Genomic DNA, 27,484 nt, shown 5'->3' with positions numbered 1-27,484 from the left:
TGGAGCCTCACAGGGTTTGTTTTAGGTTTGTTCAAACCTATTTGACCCAGTTATGGAGTTTCCGGATCTCGTAGGTGATTCCTGCACTTGTGTGGGAATTATGACAAAAACAACAGCATTAAAGCTACACTTATGTTACACAATGTGTTTAGTGTTTATTTTATATTAAGCCCCTAAAGGCATACACACTGCATTTTAATTAGAGCAAATTTACATCTTTGTTGTTAAATTGAATGTGAAAGTGATTGTTGTGACTAAAGTCCTTTCATTAGACATGGACATGTTTATTACGTTAAATGTTATTATGTCAAAGACACCATTTGGTTGTGATTAATATCAGTGCAAATAAACTGAACAGGATTATAACAGAATTGAAATAACCAGCATATGTATTCATCTTGTTTTTGTAGAACTGTGTTCATTTCATGAGCAGCTCACTTGTTTACAAGCATGTCACCCACTATGACATGAAATGGCTCCAAGTTTATTTATTTTAATAAAAAAAATAAACAGCTATAGAGACAGACAATCTTGATGTTAATTTATTGCTCTTAGCGATGTAAATTTGGGCTATAACAGGTTGATGTGCCTCTTAAAAAGCTCTCATTTACATCTAAGCTTTATGCTGAAGCTAAATGGCTGAATTCAGTTTGAAAATGCATAAGGCAGCAGGAACCTCTATAAAGCTTTCACAAAATTAAAGAAACCTTACATTTTAGCCTAAAAGATCTGGCAATCAACATAAAAAAAAAAACAAAAACAAAATTTGAGGCAAATTTTGAGGCATTTTCCCTAGGAATTTAGAGTGATACCATTTTTGTATGAGAAATTTAAGAACACTTTCAATGTGAATGAAACTCTGGGAGGCAAAGAAGACAGAAGGAGAAAAAACAGATGAATATAATCTCTTGTCAAAAAGGCTGACTGCAGAGAAGAGAAAAGGGCGCACATACAAATCATGCTCTCGTCTGGCACGGTTTCTGAGAGAACAAAGGAAGTAGTTGTGTTTTTTTTTTTTTTTTTAAGTGATTACGTCAAACTGAGTGAAAAACACTGTATCATATTCCCTGACGCACAAAGGAAAGAGAAAGGGAGAGAAGAAGCAATGAGGAAGTGGGTTCAACATTTTCTCTGAGTTCAGAGTTTAGCTTTGAGTGGCACGAACAACGTGGCCGGTAACAACCTGTGGACGATTTACAGAAACTAAACTTCTGACACTCTAACAACAACCTTTTATTTAGCAAAAGAGAATTAAAGAGCAGAGAGATAAAATGCCCTCTAGAGGACATTTAAAAAGCAGTAGTGGTAAACGTAGTGGTTTAAAAGAGATCGACACCAGATGCAATCCCTCATAACAAGAACTGACCTACAACAAATGTGGAGATACAATGTCTTGTTGATACAATTGTGTTTTTACAAATGCTTGTTATAAACAAATACCTAAAATAGAAGAAGATAATATACAGTTTATGCTGGGCATTCCTACAGGATTTTATACACTTTCAAGTATCATGGATACATACTGATGTTTACAAAAATATCTCTTGTAAAGCTTATTCATCTTATATACACATATATCATCTTAATCAGAATTTTCCTCCCCTTATCTTCACCACAGGTCCGGCTCCACCCAGACGACCTTCCTCTGCTCCTCCCATATGATGGTGCGGAGGCTGGTCAGCAGGGAGTTCTGGTCACACCAGGAGTCTGGAGCCATGCTGTGATACAGGCATGGCAGCTTGTCCAACAGCGGCTCCTCGCTCTTTGAACATGCAAGCAGCTGTTCCTCCGTCTGGCCGCTGCGCTGCAGCTTTGACCTGCCAAACGGAAAATAAAAGAGGCGCGTTGACTTCAGACCATGTGACATGTAAAATCAGTTCACTGGAGCTAACATGGTAGTTTTGTTACTGTCCAAGAAATCATAGGCGTTTTTTGTATAAAATTCTCAAAAGCCAATCACACTGTCTGGTAGCGTAGGGGTCAATGACCTGCTGGAAGAGGGAATCTTTTTCATCAAGGATATGCTGCAGGTAGCTTCATACATCCTCCAATCAACATTGAGTGGTTTCCTCATTCCTCAAGACAGTAACACTATGTCTCAATGTGGACATGGTGTTTGCAATTGGAGTGTTTTTCTCCACAAATAGCATTGTGCATTTGTAGGTCAAACAGTGGAACCGGAAACTTTTTACCAAATATTCACTATGTCTCCTGTAGGCCTGCTGTCTTTCACAAACTTGCTTTAAACATCTCTACAGCTTTAAATCTGACCCGTCTGCTGCGTTTCACGCTGTTTGTTCACTTATGTTATCAAACAGACCTCTGAAGCCTTCACAGAACAGCTATTAAATTACTCACACTTTTGCACTGATGAGATATCTTTGGAGGGCAATTGGTTGCACTGGATTTTATTCACAAGTATTGGACTAAAGACTCACGTTTCACATTTTTATTCACAAAACATCAAAGAATTTTGCACTAATCTATGTTAGTTTATTAAGTAGGATCCATATAAGGTAGTTTCAGGAAAAGTTCAAGGGGATTGACATTTCTAGCCCCTATGCATGCAGTGCTTAACAACTCAGTGGCTTCTGTGAAATAAACAAAAACAAAATAAACATACTTCAGTTTACGTGCGTTGCGTGCAGACACGCCCATAAAGATAATAACTGGAAAGATCTCGGAGCGGTGCAGCCGACGCACACAGTCCAGGCCTAATGGCAGCACACAGTGAAGGCCCTGAGAGAAGGAGGGGGATGGCAAAATATGCCGTTAAGTCAGAAAGATTGTCACTCTGAAAGGAGTTTCTTAGAATTAAAAATGACTGTCTGCTTGTGCTGATTTGTCTGGTAGTTTTAGTCTCGAATTAAAACCGCAACAATTCGCGATTTGGGGATTTGCATACACATAAATGTGTGACTTTAAAAAAAGATTTTGTTGACAGGTTAAATATCATTTTGTAGGCTCTAAATATTCTACAAGAGAGCACGTTCTGACCTTTTTCATGACTTTCTCAACACTTTGAAGAGTGTAGCACTGGTTTCCACCAGGCTCCACCTCCTCCAGAATCTCCGACCTCTGGAGACGAGCAGCATGTTCACTCGAGGTCAACATCTCTGAAGGGACAGAGACAGATCACAATGACACACAAACATACTATATCCGTTAATCCGGAGCACTAAATATTTAATTTTCCTATGTTTTCCGCTAAATGTTCTTGTTCTTTGTTATTGCAATGATTCCCACAAAGGTCAACAAACATTTAATTTACCCTCTGCAGGGAACATCGGCACATGCTTACTATTTATAGCTGCTGCGGATTTTTTTTTAGAAATATTTACCTACTGCTTTTATTTCCTTCCTAGATTACAGCTACAGATAAACACAATGAAATGTTTACCTCTGCCCAGTAAGAGACCAGATTGTTTACACAGCTAGTCAGACGCACCGTCATTTCGGCATAAAATCGGAAGTAGAGGAAGAGAAGAATCAGTAATCTCACCAATAAAACGTGCTATGTCTACTGAACATAAGGTGTGTTGCAAATGGATTCATGCCCTGTGAACTTCTTCATTCTTTGTCATGTTACAGCCACAAACCTCGGTGGGCTTTAATACAATTTCATGTAAGACACACAAAGAAACACAGTGATTGTGCAGAGGGAAGAATGATATATGGTTCTAGAAATGTATCAATTTAAACCTGAAAATTGTGGTGTGCGTTTCAGACCCTTTTCACATTTCAATACACTAAGCTGTCTCCAAAGTCATTGAAGTGGTTGCCACAGTGTGTAATTTAATTTAGTACAAATCCAGCGGTTCTGGAGGACGGCACTGAACTTGAGCTGTTAGAAAGAGTGAGCAAAAATTTGTAGATGTGCAAAACTGACAAAGTTGTTCTCCCAAAGACTTGTCACTTCCAACAAGGCAGTGATTCAGGAGGGCTGAGTAGAAATGTACTCTCTGCTTTTCAAATTGTTATGAAACAAAAAATTGCATGTACTTTTCCTTCCACTTCACAGATGCACATTTTGTGTTGACTTATCACACAAAATGCAATAACGCCGCAGCATCGCTTACCAGGCTCACAGAGCTGAAAGCCCTGCCAGCTGCCCAGCTTCTTGTCCAGCATGCGTCCCAGTATTGTTGGCAGCAGCAGGATGGGCCTGCAGACTGGTGGGAAATGAGGAGTAACAAGCGTGTAGGGCATGAGGGTCACACAGCTTTTGGGTGGTGACGGAGAACCTTCAGAGGTGGAAAAACAGAGGCAAATGTGCAATGTTCATTAGAAACTGTGAACACTGCAGCACCAAAATGGTAGTTAAGACAAGCATTTTACATTGTTATGGTGCTGCTGCTGCTCACTGTACCTGACTCCGTGCTGTTCGCGTTTTCTTCATCCACACTGACCCACAGAGGGTTCCTTCCTTGGCGCCCCGTGCTGACAATCCTCACTGCCTTCTGTTCACTGTGGGTGTTTTCTCGTCCAGCCTGGGATGATGACAGTTTTTCCATAATTAACTTAGAACCCTGAACACTTTATTAGTCAAATTGCTTAAAAAATTTTTTTAAATACCTTCTGGCGATTCTTTGTCTGAAAGCTCATATCTTCAATTGTTTGAATCAAAAGTCTCTGGGCCCTGTAACACAGGAGGAAATCTGTTCTCATCTTGAGCTGTTAGGACCTACTACCGGCTCGCAGCAAAGCACCAACCTATAATAATTGGGTACTGTTCCACTCTGCAGGTCCAGCAGCTGGCACGGGTGAACTTGGCTCGCTTGCCACAGATCCTCGGTGCCGGCAGGTCTCGTGTTTGTTACATGTAGGATATTGTTGCACGACACGGCCAAGGTCCCACTGGCACCAGCGGGAAGGGATAAATTGACCCGGATGTAAAAGGAGTCTCCTGACGACGTCGGGCTGTTCTGCAGCTGCTGCAGCAGCGCCTCGTAGTCTGCGCAGGACGACAACGACAGTAAATTTGCTGCAGCACCTTCATCACCAGCCGTCTTCTGCACATGATGCTGAGGATGTTTGTTGTCTATTTTGTGCTCTCTTAGATGACATTACACAGGAGAAGTGTCCAACTACTTTCAATGCCTATCGCCATGAAGGTGAATGGAAAACAGGAATGAATTGTTTTAGAATTAACACCTTTGGCAAACTATCACATCTCTGGCTGTTAGAGGCATCCATAGGGTTCATCTGCAGTAGACATTGGTGCACCAACTCCTTATGAGCTGAAACAAGCCTGCCAGTCAAGAATGAACTTATGATATACAATGTTTTTTTTTTTTTTTTTTTTGCTGATTAGAGTAAGTGTTGCAAATGCCTGAAAGCTTGAATTTTCAACACACAAATTGGTGAGGGAATATTATTTGCTGGACTATTTGTTTGTCTGTAACTCCATGATTTAATTACTCCACTCTAATATGAGTCAAAATCCTTTAGTGGATGAGAAAAATATTTAAATAGAGGTAACATTTTTATACTGTTTCCTCCATGTGACAAGATGACAAATGAGCTGTTATCTAATTTTGAAATAGCAAAAAAAAAAAAAAATATCTGCTTCCTGATGACTTCACATCAGCTGGAACCATTACTACCTACTGACTTAGAAAAAAAAAACACAAAATGCACAGCAGCACCAACTCTGCGTTTTAGTCTTTTTAACGCTGTCAGGTTTACCGTTTTGCCTGGGGCGGAGGGACAGCTGACAGAAACCTGTAACCTGGCCCAGAGCCCATGTAGCTTCCTCCAGAGTGGAGTCCTCCAACACCATCCTCAGAGCCCTGTGGTTTTGCTCATACCTGACCTGCAGAACCACAGCTTGATAAGAATTGCATTATTCATTACAGGAACACTTCACCTTTTTTATCAGTACACTCACCTCCACAATCTGCGCCCCGGGGCTGATGCCGGCAGTATGGGCTGCGCTGCCCTCAGTCACCTGGTGCACAAACACTCCAGACTTGTTTCCTCCCACGACTGAGAGCTGGCTTAGCAGGGCATCACACTGGAGGGAGAGGCCAAGAACGCGGCCATTAACGCGGATGGCTTTTGGACGAGAACGCACCAGGAAGGAAGGGGCTGAGGATTTTGAGTCACTGAGGAGAAGACAGAAAACACATTTCTAGTAATCACTCCAATTATTGAGAATTCTTTGTCACAAAGTTTTTTTTAACTTTGAAACAATACATTTAAAATACATTTTAAGCCTATGAAAGCACCCGGATCAGCTCAGACTTGGCAGAGAAATGAGGAAGTAGGAGATTCGGCATTAATTCGGGTAGTTGAGTAAGACTGTATCTGTTTATTAAATCTATTCATAGAGGTTTACAGGCCTATTTTTTTTTAACTGACAAGATATTGTTTACAGTTTATTCCATTTTATCACCCGCATTCTTCTACAAGAGACTATTTACATATTTAGGCTGTACTTTATAAATCCCAAATCCGTTTTTGTCCTCACCAGACGGAGCCGGAGCCATGAAAAGAGGAAGGTCTGGGTTTTTGCTCATCTTCACTCCCTGCTGAACAAAAGAGAGGCTGTTAGATGATCTGGCTACAGGGCTGCTTTCCCCAACAATAATATGCCAGAGTTAATGTATCACTTGTCAGAGCTGACAAAGGTTCAAATTAAAACAATAAGTAATATTGTTACTAGGTATTTCAACTAAACAGCACAAGACCAGACACTGAGGACAGCTCACTGTAGGACAGCTTTTGTCTCTACGTACCATCAGAAAGTAACACAAAGTCGTCCAGCACAGAGTCAGTTTCTGCTGTTTCCAAACTGCGTGAGAAGAAAGAACAAACGAGAATGAGCTTTGGAAATGTGCTTAGACACAGAAGTCAGTGGGACGGTGACAAAGCTAAAACGTCAGACAACTCTTAGCATGAAACATTCCCTTAGACTGCAGGAACAAAAGTAATAAAAGGAAACAGGATTAAAGAATACAAACAGACAGCTCAACACCGCTCGCCCTCCTCCATGACTGCATGACATGAACCTCACATTCCTGTGAATTAATAATTCACCTGAAAGTCATCTTACAACAGCAGAAAATAATGCAGAGGACAGAATTAAATTTTTCCTTTTTCCTGGTGTGTAAGGTGACACCCAATGGACTAGAACAAATTCACTATACGTGTACATATACTACAGCACACACACACCTGCTGTCTTCAAAAAAAAATTCTTGTCTTCTACGGAAAGACTCCGGACTTGGTGGTTCGACGCCTTTGGATCGGATGCTGGAGGGAACAGCATCTTCTGACTAAGAGAACATAAATACAGCAAATAAAAAGCACTGATTTCATTCAAAGTTTCTCAGGTTCTGTTGGAATTTTGCTTTATTATGTGGACTAGTTACTAGAACACAATGTTGCATCTTGAACATGATTTTCCAACAATATTGACTGTAGCAGAAATCTCATACGGTTGGATGCTTTTCCTCAGAAGAGACTGAAAAGCTGGTCAGGATTTGAATATATTTACTTATCTCCATAGCCAGTCGAAGTTTAGATGATTTTTTTCTCACAATTTATCAGTCAAAAAATTAAATTGCACATTTTTTTCCTTCTACTTCACAATTACAAGTCATCACATAAAGATGCAACAAGTCTGATCAAGATTAAGGAGCACAACATTTTGAAAAGTAGTGTAGCCTACAAAATCATCACTTAACACTAAATTCTTCTTAAATAGAAACCCATCTCTCACAGCGACATGTTACAGACCTCTGAGGTGCAGGAACTCAGGGACATGGGGTTAAGTGCGTCCATGCGGCGTAGTCTCCGTCGGTCTGGAACAGGACATTCTTCAGAGCTCGAAGTTGGACTCTCCCAGCTGATCTCCTTCACCTTCAATCCCAACCCAAAGGCATCAGTAAAGTCACTTCTTCATCTGTGGTACTTTTGTGTGAATGTGGTCATTTGTGTGCGTAAAACATACACCAGATTTCCGCAGGCGGGGTCTGGGGCTGCGCTTTGCCTGGAGCGTGAAGACGGCCTCCTGCAGCTCCACCAGCTGACTCCTCAACGTGTCCTTCTCAGCCAGGACGCGGGCGATCATGGCCTGGGCTTCGTCTCTGGACTGGTAGGCCTACACACACACACGGGAAGATTTCAAATGAATCAAAAGGTGCTCAGTTAAAACTAAATAGCGTCCTTACAGCTCCTGACTAAGGTAGGCCAGATTCCTGACTCATCTAGATGGTCACTCTGGAAACATGGTTGTGGACCAACTAAACCTGGATTTCTTCAAATTAATACATAACGTTGTCAACGATGGCTTCCATCGAGAAAAAAGAAATGCAGATTGGTATTAAAGTGGTGTCACATTTCCTTTTTTTACAAACTAACAATAAATGACAGAAATTTGAAATAGAAAAATAATGATTCATCTAAAAATTTTACATTTTTAATTTTTATTTTTAAACTATTAAAGATGGGATTTGATATTAGAAAAAAATGTTCAGCATGTTTAAATTACGTACAGAATATAATACATTTCATAGTACAAATACAGTAGGTAGGCTCATTATTCTTAACTGATAGACAAAGATTTCACTTAAAAATAAGGGAAATATTAAATGGGGAGGACTTCTTAGGGAATAACAGGATTTTTGAACCCATGATTCAAAAGCAATTTTTAATTCAACTTGAAGACACTTATGCACTGTCACAGGCAACAAGAACAATTATAAAAGGCTGATAGCTCCATGATGCAGCTTGGAGACACTTGATACTTTCTAAGGTGTGGGAGATTATAAGCCAACATTTTTCTTCGTACAGCGCTCGTGTTATAAATAGCAGCCAGGACGCCTCATGGGAATAACGTGTGCAACAAAGCATGCTTTTCATGCAAATTAACACACACATTTCTGCTTTGAGAGGGATTTTTTTTTAGATGTCAACCAATCTAGTATGCTTCTTAAATTGAAAAAAAAAGAAACCCTAACTCAAAACGGGAAGCTAAAACAATCCAATAATAAAAAAACAAATACTGATTTTACTGGTATGTGGCATTTATGAGGAAATAATAAGAAAAAACTTTATGGCGGATCAGTTCCAGCTGAACATTGAAGGTAAAATATGAAACAGAAGCACACAACTTGAAAACACGGTGGTTCCTGCACCCACCTGGTCCCTCTCTACCTGAAGTTCCTTCATCTGGCTCTGGACCACGGTGCTCTTCTGCTGTTGCATTTTACAGTCCAGAGAAAGCTGCTGCACCTGAAGGCTCAGAGCCTCTGTCTGATTCAAGAGCTGAAAAAACACATATGGCTAAATTAAAAACATAATAAAGTCCAAGTCCAACATGTAAACTAATGAAAAAAAATAAACATAGTTGATATTTTCCTTGTGGTCATGGGACAGTTTTATATGTCATGGTTAACTTTGTGCATGGAAATCCTGAAAGGTCACCTTCCGTTAATACTGTTAAGATGAATTTGCATGTTTTCTCCTCATTCATAATGATGGCAGAGCACAGACATACACACACACACCCCTGTTTGTCTCTGAGCAGCTTTTCATTCTCTTCTCTGTAGCTTTTCAGATGCTCCGCCAACTCCACCTGACTGTCGATTGCCTCTGCCAAGTCCTGCTGCAGGATGTCCTTATGAGCCTGACGGGTGAGAGGAAGACAAGACAAGATCACGAGGAGATAAGAAGAGGCTGATCCTTTCTCTGTTGAAAGCTCATCTAAGAAAACTGACACAATGAGAGGTTTCTGACCTCGTCCTGCAGCTGTGGGGTCTGAGAAGAAGAAACGCTTCGGAGGGAACGCTGTTTGTGGAACTCATTTTCCATCTGAATGCTCTGTAGATCCATCTGCAGCTGATATACCTGCCATCAAAGACAACAAGTACATCCCAATGATGATAATGAACTGTTGTGTCCTAATGAAAACAAAACAGGTGTGTTTTATATGCCATGGTGAAGTTTGTTTTTGTAGCTTGACATAAGTCTCAAAAAGTTTCTTTATAAATTCACATCTCTTAATAAAGAGCTGATATTTGATGTGTTTGATCCAACAGTACATAAATATCAATTATTTTTGCTTCGTTTATTTTTTTAAACTAAACAAAAAAGAAACATGGTTCTCTGTACAACCTTCCCCTAAGTCCTACTGTGATGTTGCAGAAAGACGTTTAACTTTCTTTTCATGAACAGTCATTTTTATTTGTGTCGCAGTTGATCATGCAGTGAGGAAAAAACTAGAGATCCAAATAAAAGGGTAAGAATGGAGAAGAAAAAAAAGTACACGAACCTGTAGTCAACAGTCATAATGTTTGTTAGAAGGATTATGGGATTGCATTTGGGTTTATGGTGATAATTAGAAAATACTTGAATTTGACAATCATTCATGAGTTTTCATTTCCTGATAAGAGGTTTAAAAAGAGGACAAAAGTACAAGAAGATAAGAAGACAAAAATAAAGACAAAATCTGAGACAAAGACAAAGGAGGAGCTTTGAGCTGGTAGAAAATTATTGTATATATGACAATACAAAAAAGTAATATTAACACCTAAAAGTGCATGTGTATTTTTATTTTTATTTTTTCAAATTTATGGTTCAAATTAATTAAATAAATACAAACTTATTCAAAGCTTGTTGGTAGCACCACAGATTTCTTAAGTTTAGAAATGCTTATAAATAAGACATATTGTGCTATTGTGCAAAGAAAAACAACGTGCTGCAGTCCTAATAAAGAGATTACGACATCCTTTGGTCAAAATCCCTCAGAAAGTGAAGCTGCTGCTTTTTTAACACCTCTTGTCAGAATGATGGGTTTTTGTGAGTGTGAGCTGAGTCACCACAGCTCCTTCTTTCCACTGTCCAATCAAAGTCGAAGGTCACTGCCGCTGTTCGATATCTGAAACGCAACTGCATAACTCGCCCTGTCCGTTTCAATAACCTCATTGCCACACATTGGTGGGATAATGTAGAATCCCTCAGGTTGAATAAGTACCAGTTACATAAACTTCTGGGTTTAGTAGTTGGTTTTCTGTTGAAGCTGAGATAAAAAGCTTTAGCTTTTACCCTTGACAAATTTCTTTCTGTAATAGAAGCAACAGCAGCAGCGACTCCTCATAGTGCTGTTAATGTCTTCAGTGACAAACTGCTCAGTGTGGTTTCTAGAAAAAATGCTTCAAAGACGCTCCGGTAGTCATATTTCCTGATTAGAATATGAAAAAAAAAAAAAAAAGGAAACTACTCATAGAGCATGATTAGCTCATTTCCTTTTAAAGTAAACCATTTAATTGCTAAAGAGAAATTACTAAGTGTAATATAAAAAAATGGAAAAAAAAATACTTCACACAAATCATCCTACTTCTGATGTAAGAAAATCCAGAAAGTTTTGATTAATAATAATAATAATAATAATACTAATAATAAGAGAAAAAGGTTTCGAACATGATACAAACTATTTTTTTATTGTCTGCACATACAAAGTGAACAAATAAATTTTCACTTTATGTGTCTAATCTTTATACAGTACTTTAGGCTCATGTACAACAATTACAATTTAAGCTTAATAGCTAAATATTGTTTAGTAATGTTTAGCCATGAACATTTTTTTTTTTTAAAAAAGGACCTTGAGTAATTCAACAAAGCTGTTGGGACAATGCTGCATAAAACATGCTATATTTGTTTCCTTCCGCCAGAACATTGTTCGTAAGATAAAATACTGTTATTTCATATTGCACATTTGAAGTGGAGTTGGGAGACAGCAGAGAATATTGTGAGATTGGCAAAAGACTGAATGAGTCCACGCCGTTGTCATGAAGCTGACATTTACAGTTTAAACATAGTACTGTATGTGCTTCATTTGTAAACCAGAGAAAACAAATTCTTGTGATTTTTTTCTTTGGGAAAAGATATGAACTATCACAGACAGCATGCCAGCATTTTACTATATAACACCGAAAATTCTTGGCTAAAATTTAATCACATTCTCCAAAGAGTTTTTCAAAAGATCTTCTTGATCGTTAATGGGAAAACCTGAGAATTACAATCAGTTTTTAAACATTCCCCTCTATATCCACCTTCACTCTCTTCTAGGAAGAAACAAGTTATCATTTAACTGGAAAGGAATTGAGGTGGAATTCAAGATGATCTAAGTCATTATTTCTTCTGAGCCTCCTTTTGTACTTTGAATACATTTTTTATGATACTGTTAACATTAATCATGCTTTCCCTGGATTAGCAATGACACATTGAGACTCTCAGAAGGAACAAGAAAGTATAACTTAAATTAAATATTAGACACTGCTTCTATTTTTCAGGAGAAAAAAAAATATTAAAACACAAAGAGAAAAAACTCACCTGCAGGTTCAGGTCATGCAGCCGCCCGTTTATAGCCGATTTCTCCTCAATGCTTGCAGTGTAGCGGATGTACAAGTCGCACTTCTCGTCCTTCAGCTTGGTGACTTCCCGCTGCAGAGAGCTCAGGTGTCTCTGCAAGCATGCGTTTTCAGTCTGAAGGTGGCTGTATTTCTCTTCCTGCTCCATTAGCTGGCTAACCTCCGACTCCAGGGAGGAGCAGCGGGCGCTCATCTTGCCAGCCTCGTTGCGGGCCTCCTGCAACTCCGTCTGCATCCCTGTTACCGCTCTGATGAGATACTCTGTCAGCTCTGAGTACTTAATCAGACCTGTGAGGAGGAAAATGCAGGTGAGCTGTAGGAGACATAGACACCCCTTGAAAGTGTAGATGTTTTAGGACACTTACCGCTGAATCTCGAGGGCTCTGTGCTGGGCTTACGTCCTGTAATTTGGGTGTAGAGAACTGGATAATGAATCATCAGCCCCTCTAGCAGAGCTATAGCTCCGTTTCTTCCCTGGGTCCTCAGCAGATCCAACATGTAGCCTAAAAGGTGGCACAATTAATCTCCATTTGTCTCAGATTCAGCTTCATGCGAAAGATGAAAAGTTTTATTTGGAAAGAACACACAAACACAAAAACCCAGTTTTTAATCCACCACATATGTTCATTGTTATTAACCTTGATCAATTCTCAAATAAAACATATTGACATTTCTTGACAGTCATTCAAAAACTTTTGAAAGTGAAATTTTGTTAATTTATAAAGTCAGAAACCTTTGACATTTCGAGTCAATGCACTAACAACTGCTGAATCTGTTAGACCCTGAATGTCAAATTAACTTTCTATTCACAATTACATGTCTACTACTCTAAATGCTAAAATAATACCATGATGATACAGGAATAATTCCTGTATTAGCTCTCTAACTGGATGAATGGTGGTGTGGCAAAATAGTTGCGCTCCTACAGAGGTTTCTGACCGTCCTTCCATCTCTAACTTCTGTGTGTGTGTGCGCAGGTGTGTGTGTGTGTGCATGATTGTGTGTCCTGTCTGATGTGTACCCCACCTCTCGCCCATTGACCACTGGAAAAAGGCACCAGCTCAGAGCTCCACTAAGGATAAGCGGGTAAGATAATGGATCGATGGACAATTTAGCTCTTTGTGAAAATGTAACAATAATACTCTTGTGGAGTGTGTCCCATTATATCTGTCTTACGGCTTTTCAGAAAGTCAAAAATCATATCGACAGTGAAACATGGTGGTGGTAGAGAGGTGGTCTGGGGGGGCTGCTGTGCAGTTTCAACACCTGAACCATTTATTGAAATTAAGGGAACTATGAATCTTGTTCTCTTGCCTAAAAATGCAGGAGATTTTAGGCAAATCTAAAGGCAGAGGGATGTTTAACCAGTACACTAGAAAGTTTATCTCAGAATGTAAAACAATGGATGGGTTTGGAGGGCTTGTCAAACTACACGCTTAAAGTTAATTCAGTTGCTGTGGTAGGACCTCACATATTCATGGTTAAAAAAATCTCCAGTGTTGCTCAATACAAGCAATTTTGCAAGCTAGTTATAACAGCTAGTTATTAGATTTGGATGACAATAACGTTTTACACAGGGTCTGGTTAGCCTGATTAGATTCTCCATTTGATGAATTAAAAGATCATTTGAAACTGGCTCTTTGCATTTACTGAGCTCAGCTTCATCTGGCAAACTTTGTTTGACAATCTGAGATATTTAGAGGGGAAAAAATATAAACAATAGACATACCTTTGATTGGCGGATTAAAAAACAAAAGGAGGGCAAATTAGAACGCATAACTTTACAATAAGAAGCTGAAGAAATTCTTATCAGCTTGAGCAGATCTAACTTTCTTAAAACAGTCACACAGAAAGTCTTGTCAGGAAGCTTACTTGTTCTCATGCAGCGATTAGTCAGATTGTGACGGGAAAGGATCTCGTCTTCATCCACCTCCGTGAGAACCTTGACCTGCCTGAGATAGGGGAACAAGATGCACGGTCGGACCCCGAGGGAGATCCGGTGACGGTTGTCATTGATCAGCTCCCAAAGTTCCTCCTCGCTCAACTCCTTCAGGTTGGGACCCTCTGGAACAGACTCCTCCGCCATCCTTGGTGCGTTGGATCACTGATGCGTACACACAGCTGAAGCCGGAGAGGCGGCAGCGAAGGCACACGCACACACACACACACACTTTTACAGCAGACCAACAGACTGAGTGAAGGAGCCGGGTGAAGAATGATTAAAAAAAACAAAGGCAGGGTAGTTTCCACGCCCTGCTGATTATTTCAAGCATGTGTCTGTGGGCGTGGAGGAAAACCTGTGTGACAACCTTCGTTGTGCAGCTCAGCTGGAGGATGGCACAATCATCATGAAGAAACAGGTTTTCACACATACTCGCTAGATTTTAACCACACTCTTAAAAACAATCAGCTAAACAAAGCGTTAATGTAAGCACCTCACTCTTGGATGCTGTTTGTTTTTAAAGACATATTCAGTGTCTTGTCTAACAATGATAACCTTCCTCTCTGCCAGTGTTCTGAGGTTAGTTTTTCACGTAATCTTTTGGGGGCTGATTAAAACAGGCATTAGAGTTCAGCTTAATTCCTAATCACAGGAAGGTAAACATTCTGCGCCACAGACAGGAGCAAACACAGAGAGCAACAGAGCAAAGTCCTCTTCCACAGAAGGAGGAGGACTTCCTCCTCCTGGAAATAATATTACCAGGACAAAGTGTTTTTCTAAGCCAAACATACGTGGGCTTAGTGTGTCATAAGGGAGGATGCATACAAATTGAAGCCGCTATATATATATAAGTGTAAGAGCTTTGCAGGATGTCTTTTGTCAGTGGTCACAGAAAAAGTCTGGAAGTTTAATGAAAGCTTTTGGGAAAAGCCCTATAAACTGTTTACGTAAGTGAGATCTACAACTTATGCACTGACAAACACAACTGTTATCTCAAAGACAGAACCGGTTTTAGGTTCTAAAAGCAAAATGATGCGACAACACACCACCCATAAAAAAGCTCACAGAAGATTCAAAATTCTTAAAAAGTATCTAAGAATTTAAATACTGAAAACAATGACTCTTTCTGGGGGACAATCAGCTTCTGTCAACAGTACAAGGCCTGATGATCTGCCTCATAGTCCTTAAAATAATAAAAGCTGAACATTATGTGGAATTTTCCAGCAGGATATAAACAACTACATAAAGCGGAGCTTCAAAATAATAGTAATAAAAAAAAAGGGGCAACAACAACTGAATCATCCCACATTTGATAACACAGATCACAGACAGTTTTGACCTGTAAGTACAAATTTTGGAATTCCACACAACTATTTAGAAGACTGATTTAAACCTATGACAAACCAATCTCAGAAATATTGTGAAAACTACGACAATATTTTACATTTTCAGAGAACTTTCAAAAAGTTGAAAGATTTCTGTAGAAAAAAACTGTTAAATTAGGTATGCTCCCAAGATCCTGAAATGAAATCTGTACACTGCAACTGTTTAGAAACTCCAATTAGTGGGGTAGTAGACAGGAAAAATTTAAAGCTTATTAGCACTAACAAGCATTTGTTTTTCACTCTATAGAACTTTTTTCCTCCTATATATATTTATGAACCTGTGTGTATATATGCATGTATTACTTTTTCTTATAACCATTTAATCTTTTTGTATAAAGCGTCATTGATCTGCCTTCTAGGTGTTGTATTTGTACTAAATTACACACTGAGGCCCACATAAGACTGGACGTATCACTTTAATTGTTCTTGTTTTTCAGATAGTGCCTTGAAAAATTATTAACTTTATTAACAGTCTTACTAACAATGGATATGTTTAGACAATAATTACATTGGTTTCCATGGTGCACAGTATTGAAGCTGCTATATGATCGGTGTTTCTCCAGTAGGAAAAGTAGCAACTTCTTCAAACTCACAAAAAATAATCAATGTATTTGTACATTCCTGCTTACGTTGTATTTCTCGCCACTATCAGAAAAACTCAACATAACAATCATTATAGGGGAAATGTGTGAAATAATGTGATCGGTGATAAGGCACAGTCAATTTCTGTCATTATTTGTTAGTTATTCAACAATTTCATTAGAGGAAACCACTTTAATTAATGACATGATTTTCCTCGCTTCATGTTAGTAGTGGTAATGACAGTTTGTTCAGGGCTTCGCCTGTAGACACAAACATGTTTTGGGAAACTCCTGCAGAGACATTTTAAGAAGAAGCCAGTTTCACTGCATGGCTTTGATCATTGAAAGGTCTTCACATTGTATTCATATCCAGTCTGCATGCCTCCATCATGGACTTCATGTGGCTGTTTGGTTTTAGAAGAAATATGTTCAGACTCAAACTGTGGTTTGCAGAACTATTCCAAGAGCCACAGCAGTGCTAACTAAGAAGCATCGTGAAACATGACGGTGTCCTGAAAAGCCTTAAATGATTAATTAATAAACATTTGGAGAAGCCATTAAAATGTCCTAATTATTTGATTCAATCAAGGTATCTTTTCATTACAAGTAAGACGCCTTTGCTGCAGCATATTACTGACAAATATACAGAGCAAACAACACAAGTGGAAGAAACGTGAATACACTGAACTTTACTTCCTAAAGTAAATTACAATTATTTCAAAACAAATAATTAAATCCAAACATTACAGGGAAGAAAAAATTATTCAAATAAACCATTAAATTAGATATTTGCTCTTGTATCTCATTCATATGCCTTTGTTGTACTCACTGTTATGTGTCAATCACCGCCTCACTCTAAGAACATTACTGGTTGGCGATTTTTATGTAAACTTTTGCTGCTTGTATCACAGGGTGCAACGCCCCCTGGTGCTGAGGGAAATCCTCATAGCTTTGCTTCAGGACCTTGCTGATATTCTCCAAGTCCTCCATTTGGCTCTGCTGAGTGGCTCTTATTGTGTCGCTGCTGGATGACAGTTTGTAGCTCCCCTTGCAAACGGCCTGCAGCTTCTTGTTTCGCTCCTGCATAGCAATTAACAAAGTCTGGTCCTGGAAAGAGGTGAAGAAAGACAAGGTGAAGTTGTTTGGTGCTTGTACATTTTTGAGCATTTGCAACACCCATCAGTCACGGCAGATGGAACAATAAGACATTATCTCAATTGCTCATTGTTAATGTGTGGGGGAGGTTGTTAAAAATAGAACCTGTGATACTCATGCCAGGAATTATAATTATGTTGACTTGACGTAGGCAAAAAAAAAAAAAAAAAAAAAACAACCTTAAAATAAACTTGGTCATTACGTCTTTATTGGGCTGTTGTGTAACATGATGTGATTCACTTGTTTCACTGATGAATGCCAGTTGTTATTTTTTGCATGAAGAATGAAGATAGTGCACTGCACTTGGTTCATTTTTATGACCGATGAGTACTGCTTAAAAAATTTACACCAACTATTTTAATCCATACAAAAAACTTGGAAAAAAAAACTTGCTCGCATATTTACCATGTCTTTGTTATCCTGGAGGTTTTGAAAGTTTTGGCCCATCTCTGTGCTGGTGCTTGACAGTTCAGTAACGCGTTGCATTTGCAGCTGAACATTCTCAACCAGGACAGTTTTCTTGTCCCCAAGCTCCTTCACCTCTTCTTCATAATTTTTAAAAACCTGAAAAGACATAATTATATAATTTGCTCCTTTTATTTTTCTGGATGTTGATAAATCTACTGCTCTTACAATCAATTGTTTTTGGATTTTCTTCTCCAGCGCAGCGCTGGAGCGTTTCAGCTCCCCCTTTGCAAGGTGTCTGCGGCGATCTCGGATCATGGCATCCTTGCGTATATCGAGGTTTTCTCTTCTCTCCACAGCTTTCTCGCTTTCCCTCATCAAATACTGTTGTCGTTTCGTCAGCTTGTCAATATGTGACTGCACAAATATTGAGGAAGGTCAAAAATAGAAATAAGAAAATGCATATTATATTTTTGAAAAATCATAAAGTGTTGTTGAATTTATAAAGTAGGATGTATTCTACTTTTTGCCACCACCAACCACCACTAGCACTGCCCTCCTCATCCTGAAAGGTATCACACCTTTATAAAAAAAAATCAATAATTTGACAGTCACCAGGCAAGAAGCAGGTGGTGATAGAAAAGGGAAAGACACATAACAATTTAAAATCAAACCCAGAACGGCAGCAATGACTGTTCAGGATGATCGTTCTACCTTTACATCACGCGGCGCACCAATTCAATCAGTGTTGTGAAACTAACGACGAGTGACAGCTTAAATTATTTGAGCAGACTCAAATAATTCGTACGTGGGTGATTGTGCACTCTTCTACTGTGAATAAATGTCTGGGATGCTTAAAATATTTTTGATAGGATTAGTTTTGCTCACCAAAAAAGGTAAACTGACCGAACTCTGCTGAAAGGTGGATGCTTACAGTTTTTCACATCACACAAGAAGACTCTTCATGCTGCAGCTGTTTTCAACTGCCCACAACTAATTTAGCTCATAACGTCTTTTTATTACTTGCACTTTTTTAAAATCAGTTGCACTTTTGCTCATATATAGTTACTTTAGTCTTATAAGAATGTCACTGTGCCTCATAGCATGTCTTACATATATAGTAAAAAATAGCTATACAGGACGATATGATTGAAAAATGTATCATAATACAAATGTTTTATCTCAGTCAATGATAATTGATTCGTTTTAGATTTTAAATATGTGAAGTACTGCCAAACTGGTGATGTGACCTTTCCTCCATTGTCTCTATTTTCCATTCAAGCTCTGGTACTCATTTTTTCCCCTTCCCTTCAAGTTGTGGTTTATTTTTAAGCAGCTGTGAGGCATGGTGGAGAAACCTGAAATTGCTGCTGTGAAACGTATTCAATAGGTTGTTGCTAGGTAACCAGAGAATGAGTGAGCAATATAAAAATACCATTGCAAAGAAACTAGAGAGACAACACTTCGCTTTTCAAATTTTTTACCTCAACAAACAGTAAAATCATCACGGGAAGCTAAATATGTTTACCTCCATTCGATGCATTTCAGCATTCATTTTCTGGATGTCTCCCTGGCTAATGTCGAACTCCACCACTGACCGAGTCTCCTTCAGAATATGGGTCTTCCTCTCCCAGAGCATGATCTGCTGCCTGCAGATTACAAGAGCCTAGAGTCAGACTGAGAAGCTGCTCCTTTAAATATGTTTAAAATATGACCGCAGAAACACATCAGCTTAAATTTCTTGTGTATTTTTAAAATTATATTAAAGTATGTAATTAAGATTTTTGTGAATAAATGTGACTGACTTAGCTTCCACCAGACACTTGAGAAGGTTCTCTTTTTCCTCCTGAGTGTTCTCAAGTTTCATGTAAAGACTGGCTGATCGCTCTTCAGCATCCTAACAAAGATACATTCAAGTTAGTTCTATTACAACGTCAAAAAGAGAAGGATAGCTAACAGTCATGCCATGCCTGGAGTTTGTGTCTAAAGTCTATCTCCATCTGCAGGTTTTCCAACTCCAGAGTCTCATTTCGCTCTTTGTTCTTCGACTTCAGCTTGCAGAGCTTCTCAAGGTCTTTCCTCAGAAGCGTTGAGCTCTTGTCCAGCTCTGTCAGTTCTCGTTCCTCTTCTTTAGTCTGACCTGGGCGAGGTGAACTTACAGTTAACATTGTTTAGGGATACTAATGGTTTATATATACTTATATTACAAGTGAATAGCTTTACAATTAAATGTGGTATTAGACTGGAAACTCATACACAACAAAATTACTGTACTACATCTGATTTAAAAGTGTCTTATAAAACCCAACAAGTGATTTTCTGTGCATGGGATGCGTACTATCTAGTCGGATATCCTTCATTTGTAGTCCAGTCCAGTCTTTCTGCAGTTTGCGCATCTTCTTGTTGTTGGCATCCAACTCTCTGGTCAGTCCCACCAGGGTTCCCTGGTGCAGCAACCAGAGGCGCTGCTCATTCTTGATGTGAGCATCAAGCTCCTCAATCTCACCCTGTATATTATGGATCTTGATTTGCAGAGGATGCATATCTTCTTGCTGGAAATAGAAAGAAACAAATCCAAAATGCATCTTGGTATTTTTAGGTCTAAATTACAAAAAGCATACTCGATTTACTTCATTATACTTATGAGTTAATTGTTTTTAAATAAATCACCAGTGGCACAACTGTAGATATCACGGAATCACTTTTTGGAATAAATAAATAAAGCATTTTCTATGAGCTTTTAATTAACAACCAATGGTTTTTCTCTTTTCCTCTGGTATTAACATAAGCTGGCATAGAGGCCCATTTCGCTTGTTCACTGTCTATTAACCTAAATGAGGACCATGATTTTTCTGCACCTGGCACTATAAGAAGCATCATAAGACAAAAGATAAAGTAAACCTCTAAAGTTCATTGCACCAAAAAGTGCCATCTTTACAACAAACACCAGTTATCTACACAACAACCAGTTATGTAGATAACTGATGTAGCCTCTTCAAAGGTAGATATAGAGTTTGCTAATGTTACATAGCCTTTAACTGGGACATTGCGCATTGGTCAGATTAGCTTTTTGGCAACAAATTCTCAGTTGGGTTTGGTGTGAAACAAAGGATAAAGTTTACATGTACATGAAAAGTGCTATATAAATATTTTACGTACTTACTTAAATGGACATATGTTTCATATCAAAACACACCAGAAAGATTTACATTTTAAAAAAAAATCAAGTGGGCTCTCCCAGAAAACTGGAAATGATTGATCACTGTGACTTTGTTCTCGACTGAATTTATGAACTCATTATACAAAAGGTTAGAATAGTACGAAGATTCCAGTGTGTCAGTATGCTACTGCAATAACAGATAGGTTTGTCTGATGTCTTTTATACATCATTGCCAGGGGTACAAATAAATGTGTCCGGCACGCAGTACCAAGGCTAAAGTTTACCATTTAGTCTCTTACCCCAGTGATCTCCACAATTTTAGCAATCCTGATTTTTAGGGTGTTGATCGTCGTTTCTTTCTGCCTGATTTGTCGAAGAAGTGAAGCATATGTATTCTCATGTGAGGTCAGTAACTTGTTGTACTTATTAATCTCCTCATCAAGGCTCTCCACGGAAAGGGTCAGGCTGTTGACATTCTGCTCCACCTTCTGGCACTCCAGCTTCACTGTCAAGGTGTCTTTTTCCTGCCGCTGCAGCTGATTCAGCTGTAGTTAATGTAGTAAGAAAGACAAAAGACGTACTTTCTCATTAAAAGACAAAATTAAGCATGATAAAGGAAAGCAAAGTAAATAAAAAATTGCTTAAATTGTGGATTCTCGTTTGTTGTTGTCCCACATTTGAAGCCAATTTTTTACCTTCGCCTTCTTTCGAGTGAGCAACTTGCTTGTGAGATTTTGTGAATGTGAAGCCGCCTTGCTGTGTGTGAACTGCTGCTGAATGGAGGCCATAATTTTCTCTTCCAGGTCCACACGTGCAGCACTCAGTTTCTCGAGCTGGTTCTTCTGACTGTTCAGTTCATTTTGATGTGTCATCATATCCTTGAAAAATACAAGTCGAGTTAGGAAACTGAAAGCAAGCATGCAAGCAGGGAGAGGTTTCAGAAGGTTTTTGCTGTACTTTTGTGAGTGTAGCAAAGATTTGCTTTGTTTCAGACAGGGATTTCAGACAGGCGGTGTACTGAGCCTGCAGCGCCTCTCGTTCCAACTTTTTCTTGTTGATCAGTTTTTCCACAGTCACACAATCCATTGAACTCCGGTTCAGCTCAACAGTCAGTGACTCATTGTTCTCCAGCTCTCCATTGATGGATTTCTTATAACCTTCAATCTCTCGTTCCAGCAAGACCAGATCATCCTCAACCGCACTAAAGTAAAAAACATGAAATCAAGCAAAGATAACATTGTTAGCATTTCAGATTAATAAAAATAAATAAATCTGAGTATATCCTAAAGATATAGAACTTTTGACAGATTTAGCAAAAACAACATATTTTTTACATCTGTCTGAGTAATCACAAACAGCCAAGCAAATGTTTCCTTTTCATTTAAACTTCTTCCTTGTTGAGTGGCATTGAAGATGCTGAAACCAACATCTTGAACCTTCCCCTGACTCTCCGTCTTACCGTAAAGCTTCCTGCATCGCATTAACAGTCTCATCATGTCTCTTTATGTCTGTTATGTTGCTGTTCCACTGCTGTAACAACTTCTTATGCATCAGTAGCAGCGATTCCAGCTCCATCTCAGCCTAGACAAAGACAGTCATGACTGCAGTTTCCAAGCCTGACCTCAGGTTCTGAATATATTAAGAAACTTTTAAAGAGTTAAGCTCGCTTGCACACCTTCTTAATGTTTATTTGCACTTGTCCTCTTTTTATTTAGCTTGTTATTATTGTCTGAATTACCATGTTTCATTGTACATTACATTGTAAAAATATTTGACATCGTTTTTTTTATTGTTATGCTGATGGTTCTCAGCTATATTTATCTACAGACCATGATGAATCAAGTCAACTTTTTAGCTATAGAGCAGGCATGTCTGTATGGAGGATTGATCTACATTGTAGAACAGAGAATTGGAGGGGATCCTTTGATCCTGCTGAAATAAGGCTGCACAACGCCACCTGTTGCACTGCTTTTTTTGATGGTAGTGCTATAGTGTGTTTGTTTTGTGATTTTTAGATGCTACATTAACAAGAATTTTTCCTCTGGAGATTAATGAAGTATTTGTCTGCCTATAAATGATAGTGAAAAAGTTAGCTCTGTTTAAGATGCATGTGATCTTAACCACTTATGCAGTACTCACTTCCTGTGATTATTATTTTCAAACACTGAGAAAATCCCCTTGAATGGCAGCACCATCCCACAAACATAAAACCACTACTTGTTTATTGACAAGAAAATTTTTCTGCAAAACAAGGTTCAGTAATACATAAAACCCACAGGAACTATTCATGGTGTGAAGTACTCTGCTTTTTGTGTATTCATATTTAAGTTCTTTTACATTTCAAGTTGTATTCATTTTTTTAATACACTATGACAATAAAAATAGTCAAATAGTTTACCTATGTGACTACATTAACAATGTCAAAAGTAATGTGAGAAGTCCATGTTATAGGACCTGACACACTGACATTCGCTTTAAACAAAAAAACACCAAGGTGGAAGCACTGAATAAAAAAATAAATGAATTAAAATGATCAGAAAAGCACTTGTACAAATAAAAGGGATTGCCTGACATAGATTTTTCACAATCACTGACGCAGTTATAAAACTGATTAATTAAAAAATGTGATGTATATTACATGGTCTTCTTCTAAAGTTAACATTTGAAACTGATAGGCTAGAAATGTGTACATTTTTTTAGCACTGACATTACTGTCACCTCAGAGAGTGCTTTGGTGACATCCCCTGTCTCTAGGGCTTGAGCACTTCTCTGGACCTCATACTCCGCCAACTGCTGTGTCTTGCTCTCCAAGTCCTTTGTCAGATGATCTACATACAAGTCCTGATGACAAAGAGGCATTTTCAAAAAATGACCACTCAGTTGCAGATTTTTCCTATCAGCTAGATAATGAGTTAAGATGTGTCAACGCAAAACAGCACAGTCACCTGCTTTATTTTATCTTCTTCTGCCTTTGTCTTCTGTGCGACCACTTTGTATCTGGTAGAATCCATGACTTTGACTTGGGATTGTAGATCCTCACCTACTGCTTGAGCGAAAAGTACCCGCTGTTGCTTTTTGTCTAAGTCCGCCTGCCTTTGAGATGCTGGTGTCAAACAGAGAAGTAAAAGATGTTTTGATGTTTAAAATTTGAGGTTAGATATTGATCTGGAAAATTACTTTCAACTGTTACAGCAATACTGTGTAGATAATATGATGGACTGCGAATTTACAATTCTGTCCGGTTAAAATTATTGTTTTGCACCGTGATCATCATTTATTTATTTACTGTTTTTCCTTGATTGGTTCTTTATGAGCTTGTAGATTAGTTGTAGAATATTCCTGTTAGCTGGGCACTCATGGAAATGCTCACAGCTGTTCAGTGTTTTCTCCACTGGCGAATAAATAACTTCTAGTTCATCAAAGTCCCAAAGCCTTATTTTTAGATTAGATTAAGGCGTCATGAATTGCTTTTTTACCATAACAAGCACACAGTGGCTCTTCCATCTGACTTAACCAAGAGTAAAGCTCTCCTGACAAGCTCGTATCTTGTTCGATTATGGATGCACAAACTGAGAGATTATTGAACATGGTCTTAAAGGAATTTACATTTACTCCCAAATTTAAATAATCAGTTTAAACATGAAAGACATATAACAGTTTAATGATGAGATATTTGAGTAAAAAGAAAAGAGGCAAGAACATCAATCTTGGAACATAATGCAAGAACAGCATCAACTGAAAAGCAAATCCTACCCAGAGCACTGGCTTGACGGCTCAGATTTTTCACGTTAGAATAATTGCTCTTTGCCTTTTGCAGATTATCTTGATCACTCTTCAGTTCAGCTTCAGTCTTTGCCTTGGAGTCTTGCATGTTGGACAGCTGACTTTCAGCTGCTTTCAGCTTTTCTCTTATTTTACACAATTCTATACCTTTGTCAGCTACCCTTTTTTTTTCCATCTTTTTGATTGGCCGCTGAACTCAGAAGAAAGAGAGCATAATGAGAGAATCAGAAATCAAACTTTAAAAGTTTGGGCCACAATGGTTGTACAAACATGTGCTGTTTGTACAACAGGCCAAACAAGAACTGTTCATATTTCATTTAAATCCTAATTTTGTTCATGTTGATTGAAAAGCTGCCAACCTTTGCCTTCAGTTCCTGCTGGAATTCTCCGAGACGTCTTTTGAAGTAACTGTTGATAGCTTCTTGAAATCTTTTGATCAGTGGCTGTAAAGCAGAGGACACAAACAATTATTAAGATGCAAGATCATCAGTATATCTTGAAACGACTCATAAAGTCATCAAATGCTTGTGAAACTAAAGTATTAAGATGCTTTTAAGCATTAATATATACAGTAAAACACAACAGACATGATCAGGGTTTAGGATGAAGAGTTCTTCATTTTCTTCTTCTTGTGGTGAGTCCTCGTCATATTCTGGTTCCCTGTCTTCTTCTGAAGTGCCAATCCTCAACTGATCAGCTACGAGAGCTACATAGAGTGCCAAAAAAATAAAGTGCAATGTGAAGCAAACTTACAAAGAAGAGAATGTATTTTTTAATGTCTGACATAGAGTTTGAAAAAGTTTTATTGTCTTTGTTCTTCAAACCAGCTTGAAAACTCCCCATTTTTTGTTATGCTTCCCTTTATAGTTGATAGCCTTGTCACACAAGACAAGACATGTTACATGTGTGACATTTTCTCCTTCTAATATTCTCTGCAGGTCATTATTTTTTAAAGATAGGCGCCCAGCAGATGACCTTATGAACCTTTCGGAACGAGCTGTTTAAGGGCCTCTTGTCACTTTGAATCCAAATAACCTGCTGCTGGCTGAGGTCCGCCAACTCAATGTTTACATTCACACTTTATAGAAAGGGAAAATGGATGCAAACAGATATGAAATTGTATGGCATGTATGGTTCATCTTTGACCATGAGTCAAACCCAGAAGCAGAAGAAGTGAAGCCTCCCGCAGACCCATCAAGGATGCAACAATGGTTTCTGAGTTGTTAGTCAACAACAAGACACTTGTCTTTCCTAGCAGTTACTGTACATGTTAAATGTAAAGAATTGATTTATCAATCTTTGGCACTAATAAACAATAAATAAATATTAACATAAGGAATCCTGTTTAGGGATCAGAATCTCAAACTACATCCATTCATATTTTTAGAAAACATTCTGTGCAATCAAAACAATTGATATAATACAAATTAAGATTTATGTAAAAAACAAAAATAAATAACTATGAAATATTTGATTAAGAATATGAATGAAATGATGAACTATTAAAATGGGATTACACCACTTTAAAATAACAGTGCTACATTGAACCAATTTTTTGTTTGTTTGTTTCTTTTTTTTCTCCAAAATCTTAAATCCATTTTACCCATTTTGTCATCTTTTGGGATCTTCTTACTGGAAACCAGCTTCTTAGTTAAATGAAAATAATTTTACTTTTAAATCTGTTCAAGATATGAATTATTTTTTGGGTAACTGTAAATTCAGTGTACAGGCAAATGGAAAAAGCAGCAGGTGTGGGTATTTCTTGACCTACGTTATGTAGTCTGCACAAGCCAGTTTGGGTCAAATTATTGGATAATATTCTTAATAAACTTTGAACAGAACTCTAGAATCCTCAGAGGTGCCTGTAATCCCATTTGAGAACCAGTGTAAACTGTGCAGCTGTGTAATGGCAGGCTTAACAGGATATTAAGGACCATTCCAGTATTCACCTGCCATATTTGGATCAAGATCGGAATCATGAGTGACATCATCTGTCTGCTGCGCTGGTGGATTCTGTATGAGAGAAAAAATAAATCTGTTATGAGCTTCACAGTGAGTATTGTTATCACTTCAAGCTTCAATTTGAAGGTTTTACAAACTAGTCCCATTCTATGGGACATTAAAATAGAAAGCGAACCAAATGGCTGCTGAGATAATAAACTTACACAAGCCAGGAACTGAGACAGAAAACAAGTCTGCTTTATGGAAATTAAACCTCAAAAGAAAGAGCGATAGTCACCGCACTAGCGCCATCTTGTGGATTCGGCTGGTCTTCGTCACGTTGGTCTTCATCGCTTGCGTTCTGCATTTTACCTGTAGCCTTAACGACAAAATGCTAACATGTCACGCCAAGCCGTCTCGACGGGTTTTGCGTGACAAAATGATCACCATCATAATTATTGTCCGTTTATAGGTTATTTGTAAGGTACTCAACATCTTTCAAGTAAAATTAAGTGTGATTCGTTCCGTTTGACTAACGTTGACTGTTTACAACTACAAAGAACACTTTCGGGAAGTATTGGCCTCCTCGCGTTTTCGTTTCACTCGTTAAACAAAGAACAACAAAAACAAACACTTACCACCGCCTTCCTGCAGCTAACAAACCCGCCGAGTGGGATATTGTGACTGCAAGCGTAACCAGGCAACGGCAAGTTTCCGTTTCAGGTAGACTCATCAACAGCAACTTCCGGTACATA

The 27,484-nt window shown here is 38.4% G+C and overlaps 2 protein-coding genes across 5 annotated transcripts; both read right to left on the bottom strand.

Moving 5' to 3' along the window:
- Nucleotides 1-483: 483 nt before the first annotated feature.
- card14 (caspase recruitment domain family, member 14) lies at nt 484-15,759 on the bottom strand. Of its 4 annotated transcripts, none has more exons than XM_055041464.1 (20): nt 14,250-15,759; nt 12,743-12,880; nt 12,340-12,665; nt 9,745-9,855; nt 9,516-9,634; nt 9,148-9,274; nt 7,958-8,107; nt 7,744-7,866; nt 7,180-7,280; nt 6,741-6,796; nt 6,473-6,533; nt 5,891-6,107; nt 5,689-5,815; nt 4,714-4,954; nt 4,576-4,639; nt 4,370-4,490; nt 4,080-4,244; nt 2,998-3,116; nt 2,624-2,739; nt 484-1,817 (listed from the first exon to the last, which is right to left on the bottom strand). In XM_055041464.1, the coding sequence occupies exons 1-20, from the start codon at nt 14,461-14,463 to the stop codon at nt 1,610-1,612; spliced, it is 2,904 nt and encodes a 967-aa protein (XP_054897439.1). In that variant the 5' UTR covers nt 14,464-15,759; the 3' UTR covers nt 484-1,609. The 4 variants fall into 4 exon arrangements, with proteins under 4 accessions (XP_054897439.1, XP_054897440.1, XP_054897442.1 ...); XM_055041465.1 differs by having other exon boundaries at nt 6,473-6,530; XM_055041467.1 differs by having other exon boundaries at nt 9,163-9,274.
- Nucleotides 15,760-17,018: 1,259 nt separating this feature from the next.
- ccdc40 (coiled-coil domain containing 40) lies at nt 17,019-27,447 on the bottom strand. The gene is made up of 19 exons (XM_055041469.1): nt 27,368-27,447; nt 27,028-27,108; nt 26,738-26,801; nt 25,376-25,494; nt 25,148-25,231; nt 24,759-24,978; nt 23,951-24,108; nt 23,724-23,846; nt 22,465-22,586; nt 21,963-22,206; nt 21,701-21,883; nt 21,305-21,550; nt 20,184-20,397; nt 19,816-19,985; nt 19,651-19,742; nt 19,374-19,494; nt 18,074-18,262; nt 17,846-18,004; nt 17,019-17,392 (listed from the first exon to the last, which is right to left on the bottom strand). The coding sequence occupies exons 2-19, from the start codon at nt 27,094-27,096 to the stop codon at nt 17,150-17,152; spliced, it is 2,820 nt and encodes a 939-aa protein (XP_054897444.1). The 5' UTR covers nt 27,097-27,108; nt 27,368-27,447; the 3' UTR covers nt 17,019-17,149.
- Between the last annotated feature and the right edge of the window lie 37 nt (nt 27,448-27,484).

This window comes from Poeciliopsis prolifica, unplaced genomic scaffold (assembly GCF_027474105.1).
Source record: "Poeciliopsis prolifica strain line A6 unplaced genomic scaffold, Auburn_PproV2 SCAFFOLD016, whole genome shotgun sequence".
Classification (NCBI taxonomy): domain Eukaryota; kingdom Metazoa; phylum Chordata; class Actinopteri; order Cyprinodontiformes; family Poeciliidae; genus Poeciliopsis; species Poeciliopsis prolifica.
The sequence above is the reverse complement of the archived record's forward strand: the minus strand, read 5'-3'. Positions and strand labels throughout refer to the sequence as shown.

Coding starts and splice junctions, on each gene's coding strand:
- card14 (XM_055041464.1), bottom strand. CDS start 14,463: ATGGCGGAGGAGTCTGTTCCAGAGGGTCCCAACCTGAAGGAGTTGAGC. Junction 9,856..12,339: donor TGCATGACCTGAACCTGCAG/GTGAGTTTTTTC, acceptor CTTTGATGGCAG/GTATATCAGCTGCAGATGGA. Junction 7,281..7,743: donor TGAGTTCCTGCACCTCAGAG/GTCTGTAACATG, acceptor ATGTTCTCTTAG/TCAGAAGATGCTGTTCCCTC.
- ccdc40 (XM_055041469.1), bottom strand. CDS start 27,096: ATGCAGAACGCAAGCGATGAAGACCAACGTGACGAAGACCAGCCGAAT. Junction 26,802..27,027: donor CACAAGATGGCGCTAGTGCG/GTGACTATCGCT, acceptor TCTCTCATACAG/AATCCACCAGCGCAGCAGAC. Junction 21,884..21,962: donor TCTTTGCTACACTCACAAAA/GTACAGCAAAAA, acceptor GTATTTTTCAAG/GATATGATGACACATCAAAA.